Genomic DNA, 13,656 nt, shown 5'->3' with positions numbered 1-13,656 from the left:
GCAGATTAGAGGTTAATACTATTTATTATAGGGTTAGTGAGGCGGATTAGGGGTTAATAACTTTATTATAGTAGCGGTGAGGACCACTCGGCAGATTAGGGGTTAATAAGTGTAGGCAGGTGGAGGCGACGTTGAGGGGGGCAGATTAGGGGTTAATAAATATAATATAGGGGTCGGCGGTGTTAGGGGCAGCAGATTAGGGGTACATAGCTATAATGTAGGTGGCGGCGCTTTGCGGTCGGCAGATTAGGGGTTAATTATTGTAGGTAGCTGGCGGCGACGTTGTGGGGGGCTGATTAGGGGTTAATAAATATAATACAGGGGTCGGCGGTGTTAGGGGCAGCAGATTAGGGGTACATAAGTATAACGTAGGTGGCGGTCGGCAGATTAGGGGTTAAAAAAATTTAATCGAGTGGTGGCGATGTGGGGGGGCCTCGGTTTAGGGGTACATAGGTAGTTTATGGGTGTTAGTGTACTTTAGAGTATAGTAGTTAAGAGCTTTATGAACCAGCGTTAGCCCAAAAAGCTCTTAACTACTGACTTTTTTCTGCGGCTAGAGTTTTGTCGTTAGATTTCTAACGCTCACTTCAGACACGACTCTAAATACCGGAGTTAGAAAGATCCCATTGAAAAGATAGGCTACGCAATTGACGTAAGGGGATCTGCGGTATGGAAAAGTCGCGGCTGAAAAGTGAGCGTTAGACCCTTTTTTGAGTGACTCCAAATATCGGCGTTAGCCTAAAACCAGCGTTAGGAGCCTCTAACGCTGGTTTTCACGGCTAACGCCAAACTCCAAATCTAGCTGTTAGCTTTTTGGATTATTCAGCATCATCTATATACAAATGTCCCATCAAGTGTTCTAAAAATTGTATGTCTGGCTTTACAGTATTCAGTATCAGTTGAATCCTAAATTACAAATAAAAAATATCACCCCTGCCATGTAATAATGTAACCACGGGTGTCCATCCTCAGGTCCAAAGGCAACCATTCAGCCCTTCATTGGTTTAAGTGTATATATTAAATACATATAAATACAGTACAGTGGTGTGTATAAAACAATATTAATTGTTAGGGGGTTGAAGTCTTGGTGAGTTCCCACATATTTTTGTTGTAAGAATTGACCCCTGCATGCAGGAAACCTAAAAATGTTTTAATTATTTGATTTTCCTTTCATCCTGTTACAATGCTCATTCATTATAATACGGAGATACAATTCCAGATAACGTTGCGTTATTTTTATACTGTTTTTTTTTTTTTTTTCTTTTTAAATAACAATGTAACTGAACTAATTAAAGCTAAACAAAAGTGCCTTTGGGTTCGTACCAATTAGCAAAATGGATTGATACCCATCGCCGTTACAGTATGTATTTGACAGTCCCGATTACAGGTTTTTCACAGCATTTTTTGTCTTCTTGGACAGGTTAGTTTGCAAGGCATTTTACGGCATTGTGTCGGTTTACTTATTTCATGGAAGCTTATTGCCTTGGTTACTATTAACAACAGCTCGCATCGTTATCTGCTATATATTTAATAATAGTTTCTCGTCAATTAACAATGAAGCCAACCGATAACCAAATCCTTAGAGTTCCGTAGCGCAGGCTCTTGAAGTGCAACATTCTAGCGGCTAGAATTTTTTTTTTCTAAGGCAGAATGTCTTATCTTTTCATTGGTCGCTATTTACACACCCATTCGGCAAACCACCTGTCCTGACCAATCACAGATAGAGGCGTGCCCGATTTAGTCATATTATAATATGGATAGGTTTCATACATTGCAAAGCGGACATTTTAAGTAAGGGAAAACTCCCGACATGTGAAATAACTAACACAAGTTTATTTTTCATACATGTACGCTTGAATCCAATACTAAACCATAATGGAAGTTATACATTTTTTTTAAATGACATATATCAAAATTGAGTAATTATTTCTTGCTATACATACAGAACATGGAATATATTGCCCAAATCAAAGATGGGTATTTCGTGTACTGCAGTAACCCACGTGACGTCTTTCGATAGCCACCGGTGCTGCCCTCTCCTTCACCAAATCCACCTGGGTCATCGGCACCCGTGACTGTCTGACAAAGACACCAAGGTAACAGCTTCGTGGGATTAGTAATCGAGATCACAGGTGATTAGTGGAGGTAAGTCATTTTGGCTCTTAGTGGTTTAGGTACAGTACTGAATAGTAAACCAGCAGCTGTGCAGACATTAAAACGTTTATACACCTCTATATAAAACGTAAGGTATATTTCATAGAATACTCTCTAATAGAATTGATCACAAGATAGATATCTAAGTAACATTTAATTTTAGTAGAACCTACTGATTTTTGCAACACATGGTATTCATTTAAATGTTATTGTTATTAATAATATTATTATTAATGCGATTTCAAATTCTGTAGGGCTATGTAATTTATAGAATAAATGCCACGTTTCTCTGATTCTATGCAATCCAGTCTATTCTTTAAAGTTATCCAAATCTCTATTAATTTAAAATGTGTCTTAGTAAATATGTATGAGAGGTTTACCTCTAAGAAGACAATTTATTATGTAATTTGAAATATTAGTATCTTTAAAGGGGAAACCTTTAGTATTTTCATTTATGTGATACATCTTTTTACTAGAAATCAGAAATACAAAGAGAAAAAATAATATTTCTAGGCAAATAGTATTACTTTGTAGAATTGTACATTACTTTGTATTAGCATACACATCAATATCAAACCCATCACATCTGTATATGCCTCCAGTCCATTTTTGTAAGAAGTAAGGAATTACTGAATAAATAACTCTGGTAACAAAACTAAGGTTTTTACCTGTTGCTATTGCACCATATTTAAAAAGTGAAAACTTTCTATTCACTGCAATAAACATTTCATATTCTGTTTTATTCTGTGGAGTCCCCTAATATCCAAACTGTGCTGACCAGAACAGCCCAAGACAATGAATTGTTTCTTGCACATAGCAAGACATATTTTGACACTGTGTTTTGACACATAAAAACCAAAACAAAATTACAAATATTTTGAATAAACACAAACATTATCCATGTCTTGTTCTGTCCTTGTCAACCTTAGATAATTTACTAAACTAAAGGGTGTTGGAGTTCTTATGTAATAAACAGAATCTGAGCTTATCTTTTCACAGTGAAATATGCCTGGTATTTGTGTTTCAAAGAAAGTGTAAACTGCTCACAGTGATTTTACAAGAGCCTTAGAGCAATTTCCCCAGCTAGATCATCCCTGCTCAGTCTAGATAGTTACTGTCCCCCCCCCCCCAACTGATAATGACTCTCTGGCATTCTAATTAATTACAGTATTGATTCAGTTACACTTTTGAGTGATACAGGAATATCTTTTGTAACCAATGGCTGAATTAACTTTGATTAACTGTGATTGCTGAGAGTATTTGGTTTGATTTTTTTTTTTTTTACTATTTAGCTGCAATGTCTGAGATAAACAATCAGGACCCAGGACAGGGCAGTAACGGTGGAGGAAAAAGTTCAAGAACTGCAGAGAAAAAATGTGAGTGTTGGAGCATCACAGCTAACATTTCAAACCCAAGATGACAAAATAGCTAGGACACAATTTACACAAAATCATTTAAAGGGACAATAAAGTAAAAATCAAACTTTTACTATTCAGATAGATAATGTAATTTTAAAGAACTTTCCAGTTTTGTTATCATATTCTTAAAGGGACACTTAAGTCAAAATTAAACTTCACTATTCAGATACAGTATGCAACTTTAAACAACTTTCCAATTTACTTCCATTAACAAAATATGCACAGTCTTTTTATATTTACACTTTTTGAGTCACTAACTCCTACTGAGCATGTGCAAAAATTCACAGCATATACGTATATGCATATGTCATTGGCTGATGGCTATCACATGATACAGGGGAGTGGAAATAGACATAACTGCAATTTATTTAACAAAAATCTACTTCTCATTTGAAGTTCAGACTAAGTGCTATTGCATTGTCTTGTTATCATGCATTTGTTGATTATGCAAATCTACTGTATTGACTGGTGCTTTAAATGCTAGCACTATGCATACAACATTGTTGTATCTATGTAAATATTTTTTCCTAGTGTGTTGTTTATTTTATTATTTAGCCCAAAGAGGTTGTGTCAAACAGTAATTTAAATTCTATTACATTGTAATATGTTATCTGCTTCTTGAGTAAAAAATATATTGCATGAAAGGGGCATAAAATGAAGCATCTGTTTGCTTAGTCTTAGGTTATATTATAGTAAAGCAAGTTCCACAATGCCTTTAGAGTGTTATAATTAATGAAAGGGTCATTCATTACCATGGAGACATGACATTCAGCACAATGGATGCAATGCCGGGCCAATAAAATGTGGTATTCAAGTTATATAGGCTAGAAAAATAAAGAGATTATATTTTCAGTGTTCTCCCCAGGACCATTTTAGCATGTGCACTGCCTGGCTGATAGCCAATATTAAAGGGACAGTCGAGTAAAATAGGGCATGTGATTTTAAACAACTTTCCAATTTACTTTTATTACCAATTTTGCTTTGTTCTTTTGGTATTCTTAGTTGAAAGCTAAACCTAGGAGCTTCATATGCTAATTTCTTAGACCTTGAAGGCCGCCTCTCATTTGAAAGCATTTTGACAGTTTTTCACCACTAGAGGGCGTTAGTTCATGTGTTTCATATAGATAACATTGAGCTGAAGCACATGAAGCTCCTAGGAGTCAGCACTGATTGGCTAAAAATACAAGTCTGTCAAAAGAACTGAAATAAGGGGGCAGTTTGCAGAGGCATAGATACAAGGTAATCACAGAGGTACAAAGTATATTATTATAACTGTGTTGGTTATGCAAAACTGGGGAATGGGTAATAAAGGCATTATCTACCTTTTTAAACAACAACAAATTCTGGTGTTTACTGTCCCTTTAAGCTAAGGTTACAAATGTTGAATTTTTATTGCACAAATTATCATTAAATACATTTATGTTAAATTCTGCAATTAATTTGTGCTTTTGATTGCTAAAAATTATATATTAGAAAAGATTACACTGCCACAACCCGGCTACTTCATAATGCCACCCAGCTGGCAACATTTTCTGTGGAGAACACTGATCTTCATGAGTTATGCAGACAAAAACTAGCTAAATTCCAAATAACTTTTAGCTAAAAATATTTAATTTTCAAGGCCTTCTCACACCAAAATGTTCTTTTGTTAAAGTGAAAACATATTTAACTTTGCTTTATGGAAAAGACACCGGCGATCCTCCCCTGCAGCTTTTGCTGTAGCTAGCAGATCGATACCGAATCTGGCTTCCTCCAATCGTTGCGTACCCCACAAGCTGGACGTCAAAGGGTCCACAAAATTTTGGTGTAGACAAGGTGACCATGATTACTATGGTGATCACCTGAAAATTAGCAGAGTGTGTGACCCCTCATTTAAAAGAGAGGAACGCCTTGTTTCACATTATGGTTCTCGTAACCCACTTGTTAAATTAGAGAGAGCACAGGGGCTCTGTAGTAGCCCCCTCCTCCACCACTAAAAATTACCTGCTTTCTAGTGGGCAGGTGATCACTGTTTTTAAACGTCAATAGCTGCATTTTAGGGGACAGATGACCTAACTTCAGGGTAAGTATCTCGTCCCTGTAAGTGGTCTGGAGCTGACATAACTTTTACTAGAAGAATTTTTGCTGATACATGTTTATTGAAATTGCTTCATTCTCTTGGTATCCTTAGTTGAAAAGCATATCTAGGTAGGCTCCGGAGCTGCAACGCATTACTAGGGGCAAGCTACTGATTAGTGGCTGCATAAAAATGCCTCTTTTCATTGGTTTTAAAAAAGGCAAATTTTAGCTTGAGAGCTGTTTATCTAGCTATGCAGGGTTCTATATGTGAATGAGACACACCTACATTACAATATAATGCTCAAAAAAAAAAAAAAAAATCCCGTCTCCATGCCTGTGTTTTTTTTTTTTTTTTATCTTCATCATGCTCTTGGTATGGCAAGTTTTTATATACACATGAGCCACTTTTCTCATCTAAACATTCTCTGTGTAGCATGTATCACAGTAAAAAAAAATGTGCTTAAAGGGACATGAAACCCAAAAATGTTCTTTCATGATTCAGGCAGAACATGTGGTTTCAAACAACTTTTCAATGTGCTTCTATTATCTAAATTGCTTGATTCTCTTGGTATCCTTAGTTGAAAACCATATCTAGGTAGGCTCAGGAGCAGCAACGCATTACTGGGAGCTAGCTACTGATTGGTGGCTGCATAAAAATGCCTCCTTTCATTGGTTCACCAGATGTCTTCAGATAGCTCCCAGTAGTGCATAGCTGCTCATTCAAAAAAGAATACCCAGAGAATGAAGCAAATTGGACAAAAGAAGTACATTGGAAAGTTCTTTAAAATCGCATGCTCTATTTGAATCATAAAAAATAAGAAAAAGAAAAATGTTGCGTTTCATGTCCTTTTTAAACTCAAAATTTAATGTTGTTTCAATTCATAATGTTTAATTAGGCATTGTGAAAAAAAAACTTTGCATTGGATAGTCTATATTTTTTTTGTTTGCTCTTCCTGTAATGTAAACTAACTAAACTCAATTTGTGAGGGTGAATTACTGAAAAAGCAGGTAAAATAAATAAATAACTCTTGTATATTGCATTGTGCCTTATTATGGTAAATGAAAATGTTTAATCCATTTGCTGCAAACTTGGAAGTGACATTTGTTTATATTTTTTATATACAGCATGGGCTTCATACATGACAAACTCTCCGACCCTGATTGTAATGATTGGGCTGCCTGCCAGAGGCAAGACCTACATGTCTAAGAAGTTAACTCGCTACCTCAACTGGATTGGCGTTCCTACAAAAGGTAAGTCTCTATCTCTGAAAAGCATAGTAAGTGGGGGTTACATAAATATGGTTTAGTAGCCCTAAGTAAAAATATTAAAGGGTTAGACACTAAATACACTTCATACACCTCCCTAATATTATGGGTGTCACTGTTTTGGAACCTAGGTTTCATTGCAGGTATCGGAAGAAGAGTTTCTACACATTACCAGCGCTACAGATTTTTTGTGGTGCTTTAGAAATAAATGATGATAATAATAATACAGATGTGCAATCAGATATCAGCACTGGAATGCAGTGAAAGAGGTGTAACCTCAATACTATGCTTGTAAAATGTATTTAGTATATAAAGGGATACAAAATACAAATCTTTTCTTTCATGATTCATTTTCAGAGCATGCAATTTTAAGCAACTTTCTAATGTATTCATATTATCAATTTTTATTTATTCTTTTGGTATCTTTATTTGAAAAAGCAGGGGTGAAAGCTTAGGAGATAGCCCATTTTTGGTTCAGCACCTTGGATAGCGCTAGCTGATTGATTGGTGGCTACATTTAGCCACCAATCAGCAAGCGCAACCCCGGTGCAGCTCCTTAGCTTCATTCCTGCTTTTCAAATAAAGATACCAAGAGAACAAAGAAAACTTGATAATAGGAGTAAATTAGAAAGTTGCTTAAAATTTCATGCTCTATCTGAATCTTGAAAGAAAGAAAAAAAATTGGCAAATCACCTTGAGAGATGGATTTTTGACTATTTGAAAATATATCTGTTGTTCCTAGCATTGCAAATTTGCTGTGAACACCCCCTCTGCTAGTTGATAAGCAGGTGGTCTATAAATGGTTTAAACTTAGCAGAATCAAGCAAAGGGGAGCAGTCTTTTTATGGAGTTCCAATATACTATTGTATGTGTGTTTGTGAAAAAAAAACATGAAGTGATAACTTGGTTTAAAAAAAGATAATAAAAAAACAAACGTGTTGGTGGTTGCCCATTGGAGATAAATGTGACCACTTTGAAGTTGTGCCCAAACATTCTTGAAGCAGATAAATTGGCTTATTCCTTTCTCATCTTTTCATCACACAAGCTAATAACTTGAATCCTCCATTAGTAAACATTTGTAGGCAAAAATGACTAAATACTTCAACAGTGATTGGAATTCAGAACCTGTGCTGATTGTTTCTGAGATTTGTTTTAAATGGACATCATTGTACAAAACTGACATGATCTAATATTAAAGGGACACTAAACCCACATTTTCTCTTTCATGATTCAGATAGAGCATGCGATTTTAAGCAACTTTCTAATGTACTCCTATTATCAATTTTTCTTCGTTCTCTTGCTATCTTTATTTTAAAAGCAGGAATGTGATGCATAGGAGCCGGCCCATTTTTGGTTGAGATCCTGGGTTATGCTTGCTTATTGGTGGGTAAATGTAATCCTCCAATAAGCAAGCACTATCCATGGTGCTAAACAAAAAAGGGCTGGCTACTAAGATTTACATTTTTGCTTTTAAAATAAAGATAGGAAGAGAACGAAGAAAAATTGATAATAGGAGTAAATTAGAAAGTTGCTTAAAATGTCATGCTCTATCTGAATTATGAAATAAAAAAATTGGGTTCAGTGTCCCTTTAATGTCCCTTTATTATACCTAGATCATTGTAATTCTGATGATAATATTGTAGGTAGGCATGGCATCTTTTACTGTGTGCTTATATAAATGTTTTAGTGTGGAAATTAAGAAGAAAAGCCTAAAATGAATTTTGTAAGCTTTGCTGCTTTTGCTGGAAAGATAATAATCAGTCTGCACCAGTATCTAATTTCCTATACATGGTTCAGATAGTTGAATATAAGAAAAAGACTGGAAACTATTCTTTTAGCCATAGACTGAGGGGGAAAAAAAGTATTTATAATATATAAACTCTGATTTTTATCTATGGAAATGTTGTGACAATAATCACTGCAACTACTTTGCAAGATATTTACTGGTGACGTACATTTAAAGGGACAATGTACAGTTGTTTGCAGATTTATAAAACACAAATTAAATTACAGTTAGAGGAAGCATACAATTTTATCCTGCAATTAAGCATCTGTTTCACAATAAAATAAATAAGAAATCAGGGAAACATTAGGCTGAAATTGCCCAAAATTGCTTTTACGTTTACACACTGTAAAACATTACTACCCTTATAGCTCCGACCTAAACACTGATGGAGTGTGTACTTAATGAAAGACGCACTGTGGTATGCGTGGTATTCTGTGTCATAAATGTCAAATATAGCTCAAGACTTCCTGGAAGAAACATTTGAATGTTCTCCCTTGTAGACACATCCAAGGTCTCTGTTTATACCACGTGTTTTGTCTTCTTAGTGTTTAACCTTGGAGTTTATCGGCGAGAAGCAGTCCAGTCATACAAGTCCTATGAGTTTTTTCGGCATGACAATGCAGAGGCCATGAGAATTCGCAAGTATGCTAATTTTTTTTTTCAAAAGTGTCAGTTTTCGGAAGGGCAGCTTGATATCAATAAATAATAAAGATAACTAAATGGCCTAATATGCAGCTATTACAACAGCTAAAGGGACATGTAACCCGATTTTTTTCTTTCATGATTTAGAAACAGCATGCCGTTTTAAACACCTTTCTAATTTACTTCTATTATCTAATGTGCTTTGTTCTCTTGATTTCCTTTGCTAAAAAGCATATCTAGATAAGCTCAGAAGCTGCAGATTGGTGGCTTCACATAGATGCCTCATGTGATTGGCTCACCCATGTGCGCTGTTATTTCTTCAGCAAAGGATATCTAAAGAATGAAGCAAATTAGATAAAAGAAGTACATTGGAATATTGTTTAAAATTGTATTCTCTGAATCATGAAAGAAAACATTTGGGTTTAGTGTCCCTTTAAAGATAGCAAAGTAGCAGGACACACATAAAAACAATCACTGAGAAATTATCTGCTTCATAGGAGTTTACACCGTTGGTTCCACTATAAGGAAGGTGTACATTTAAAGGGACATGAAGCCCTTTTTTTTTTTTTTTTCCTTTCATGATTCAGACAGAGCATACAATCTTAAAGGGACACTGAACCCTATTTTTTTTTTCTTTCACGATTCAGATAGAGCATGCAATTTTAAGCAACTTTCTAATTTACTCCTATTATACATTTTTCTTCGTTCTTTTGCTATCTTTATTTTAAAAGCAGGAATGTAAATTTTAGCAGCCAGCCCATTTTAGGTTCAGCACTATGGATAGCGCTTGCTTATTGGAGGCTTACATTTACCCACCAATTAGGAAGCATAACCCAGGTTCTCAACCAAAAATGGTCTGGCTCCTATGCATCACATTCCTGCTTTTTAAATAAAGATAAGAAGAGAATGAAGAAAAATTGATAATAGGAGTAAATTAGAAAGTTGCTTAAAATTACATGCTCTATCTGAATCATGAAAGAAAAAATTTGGGTTTAGTGTCCCTTTAAACAACTTTCCAATTTACTTCTATTATCAATTTTCCTTCATTTTTCTTAATATCCTTTATTGAAGGTGCAGCAATGCACTAGAAGGGAGCAAGCTGAACACATAAGTAAACCAATGACGAGGCATACATGTGCAGCCACCAATCAGCTCCCAGCTCTTGAGCCTACCTAGGTATCTTTTTTTAATAAGGGATACCAAGGGAACAGAGCAAATACGATAATAGAAGTAAAAAGTTAAAGTTGTTTAAAATTGAGTCATGAAATAAAATGTTTGGGTTTCGTGTCCCTTTAAATCCCAAACGCGAAGTGAAAATGTAAAGAGAACAATTAAAGGTACATAGTACTTATTTTTTTCCTCATTCATATGAAAGACAAGCATTTCAATGTTTTATATTTTTTCTTTTGCTTGAAAAAAATGTGGGGTAATAGCTGTTTCAATTGAACTTGAAACTAAAGGCTGTGACACACTGCAAGCGATGATGCAGCTGTGCGCGTTCAGTGTGTCCTACCTTTTCATCTCTGCACGCTCAGCCGTGTCAGGTCGCATAGCTGAGCGCTCAGAGTTGAAATATTTTAACTTCAGAAGCGATGCGGCACGAAGCAGTTGCTTCGCCTAATGCCGCATTGCTTGCCGTGTGTCACGTCCTTTATACAGCTGTTGTGCACTTTGTGCTGAGGCTTGTTGGCTGAGAGGTCATTTCTGCTTGGCTGATAGATGTGCAGTTAAGACTTGGTTGGCTGGCTATGAGCAAGTGTACCTAGCAGCTAATGATCTCTAGCAGGAAATACACAACTGATACAGCTTTGTTGTTTTTAAGTTAAATATAAAAAGCTTTAACATTAAAGGGATATGGAACCCACATTTTGTCTTTCGTGATTCAGATAGAGCATGCAATTTTAAGCAACTTTATTATTTACTCCGATTATCAAATTTTCTTCGTTCTCTTGGTATTTTTATTTGAAAAAAAGCAGAAATGTAGTAAGCTTAGGAGCCGACCAATTTTTGGTTCACAACCCTGGGTAGTGCTTGCTGATGGTGGCTACATTTATCAGTTTCATATCCCTTTAAAGGGACAGTCTACTCCAGAATTGTTATTGTTTAGAAAGATAGATAATCCCTTTATTACCCATTCCCCAGTTTTGCATAATACAGTTATATTAATGTACATTTAAGCCTCTGCAGACTACCCCCCTATCTCAGTTAATTTGACAGACATGCATTTTAGCCAATCAGTGCTGACTCTTAACTGTGCTCCCTCCCATGGAGTTATTTATCTTATGACACACATGAACTAACAGTGTCTATCTGTGAAAAACTGTCAAAATGAACTGAGATAAGAGGCAGTTCAACATCTTAGGAATTAGCATACGAGCCTACCTAGGTTTAGCTTTCCACAAAGAAAACCAAGAGAGCAAAGCAAATTTGATGATTAAAAGTAAATTGGGTTTAAAATTATATTGCCCTATCTGAATCATGAAAGTTTAATTTTGACTAGACTGTCCCTTTAAGGCAAAGCAATTCACTGCTGCTCTTGGATATGAATGCTAGAACAGTTGATTCTTGTGTCCCTTTAAGTAGACCTTCAATTACTGCCTTTGTCTTAGCTGAGAATATGAACTTGAATAGCTGAATCTGACAATATTAATGTAATAAACAGTTCTTGTATAAAAAAAGTCACAACACAATTTATGAAAAACATATTTATTTTTTATTTTTTATTAGACTACTCAGTTATACATTAAAACTATATAAACTGAAACAAAAATGTAATCAGTTTTAATAACAAGACCCTACAAGGAAGGCCCTTATATTCCTACTATTGCAGGGTAGACTTACCGATAGTAGTTATTTGTTTGCACCAAAATGAAGTACAAGACTTTAGGTGCAGTTCTTTTCAACCAAAACTGTAATATACTATGAGAGGGATGTTAAATATTCTTTTGAAAGAGTTTGTCCAAATTAACACCTTTTTTCCCCTTAACAGTAAATGAAAGTCAAAACTAAAGGGACACAAAACCCGAAAGTTATCTTTTATGATTCAGAAAGAGCATACAATTTTACAATTGACTTATATATTATTGAATGTGCTTAATTCTTGGTATCGTTTGTTGAAAGAGCAGCTATGCACTATTGGGAGCTAGGGGGTGAGACAATGACAAGAGGAATATATGCACAGCCACCAATAAGCAGCTAGCTCCCAGTTTTGCTGCTCCTGAACCTGCTTAGGAATTCTTTTCAGCAAATGATATCAAGACAAATGGAGTAAACATACTGTTTGATTTTAGACCTATGAAATAACAGGTAGTGGCTAGTGGGACAGCTTCCAAAGCGCCCCAAAAAGTGGTAAAATCATCAGTTGGTATCATTAAGCAGGGCATTTAATGAATAAATGGGTATATTTTTAATTATTATACAGAATGTTGTGTATCTCAAACTCAAAATCACTGGATATGCTATTGCTATGATTTAATTCAGCACCTTGAAAGTAGATAGTAGGTCCGGTGTGCCAATTCTTCTTAAAATATGTTAGAGATCTCATCCTGTTCTCGCAGGTCTGATGACTTGTATTTTGCTGCAGGCAATGTGCCCTTATCGCCCTTGAAGATGTGAAATTCTACTTTACTGAAGAGGGCGGCCAGATAGCGGTAAGGAAAATCATATGAAAGACCTGTGACATTTGAGATGGTGGCTATGATCATTTAGCAGTAGTTTAAAGATGATATGAAATTGTGTGACTGATTTTACTAGGGGAATGGATATTGTTTAATAGACTTCTTGATAATGATATATAGACTTGGGCTGTTTTTAGGTTAAAGGGTCATTGTACACAAGATTTTTCTTTGCAATAATGTTTTGTATATGATCCATTTATATAGCACATCTGGGAGTGTTTTTGTAAGACTATTTAGTTTTGGTTATTTTTTAATAGCATTGTGCTGATTTTCAGACTTCTAACCAAGCCCCAAAGTGTCAGATGTATACAAGCGTTTGCAGACCACTGCTGGCTTCTGTTTGTCTAATATATCTTTTGATATGCAGGGGAGGGGGAAGAGTGTCTGCTCCCAGCCCGTTTGACTGGGTGTCCCCTCTTAACCTCCAAACAGTACTAAACTTGAAGCTTCTAAATAAGTTTTTAAAAGGTTTTATACTGGATTTTTAGATCAGTATCTGTGCATACTGTTCTTTATAGTAGTGCCTATTACATGTAACATAGTAACATAGTAGATAAGGTTGAAAAGACTGAAGTCCATCGAGTTCAACCTAGACAAATCTAAAATACTTACAAAAAGCTCCAGTTAAGCTTAAATAACCCCGCTAAAAGTTGAC

At 35.5% G+C, this 13,656-nt stretch overlaps 1 protein-coding gene across 2 annotated transcripts in view; it reads left to right on the top strand.

Moving 5' to 3' along the window:
* Positions 1-2,021: 2,021 nt before the first annotated feature.
* Positions 2,022-13,656, top strand: part of PFKFB2 (6-phosphofructo-2-kinase/fructose-2,6-biphosphatase 2) — a 137,595-nt gene continuing 125,960 nt past the window's right edge. For both annotated transcript variants that reach the window (XM_053706583.1, XM_053706582.1), the window contains exons 1-5: positions 2,022-2,145; positions 3,447-3,530; positions 6,756-6,881; positions 9,228-9,324; positions 12,908-12,974. In XM_053706583.1, coding sequence (XP_053562558.1) covers positions 3,452-3,530; positions 6,756-6,881; positions 9,228-9,324; positions 12,908-12,974 — 369 coding nt within the window. In that variant the 5' untranslated portion in view covers positions 2,022-2,145; positions 3,447-3,451. The remainder of the gene's footprint in view (positions 2,146-3,446; positions 3,531-6,755; positions 6,882-9,227; positions 9,325-12,907; positions 12,975-13,656) is intronic.

Source organism: Bombina bombina, chromosome 3 (genome assembly GCF_027579735.1).
Source record: "Bombina bombina isolate aBomBom1 chromosome 3, aBomBom1.pri, whole genome shotgun sequence".
In the NCBI taxonomy this organism is placed as follows: Eukaryota; Metazoa; Chordata; class Amphibia; order Anura; family Bombinatoridae; genus Bombina; species Bombina bombina.
This window is presented reverse-complemented; position numbering and strand designations above follow the sequence as displayed.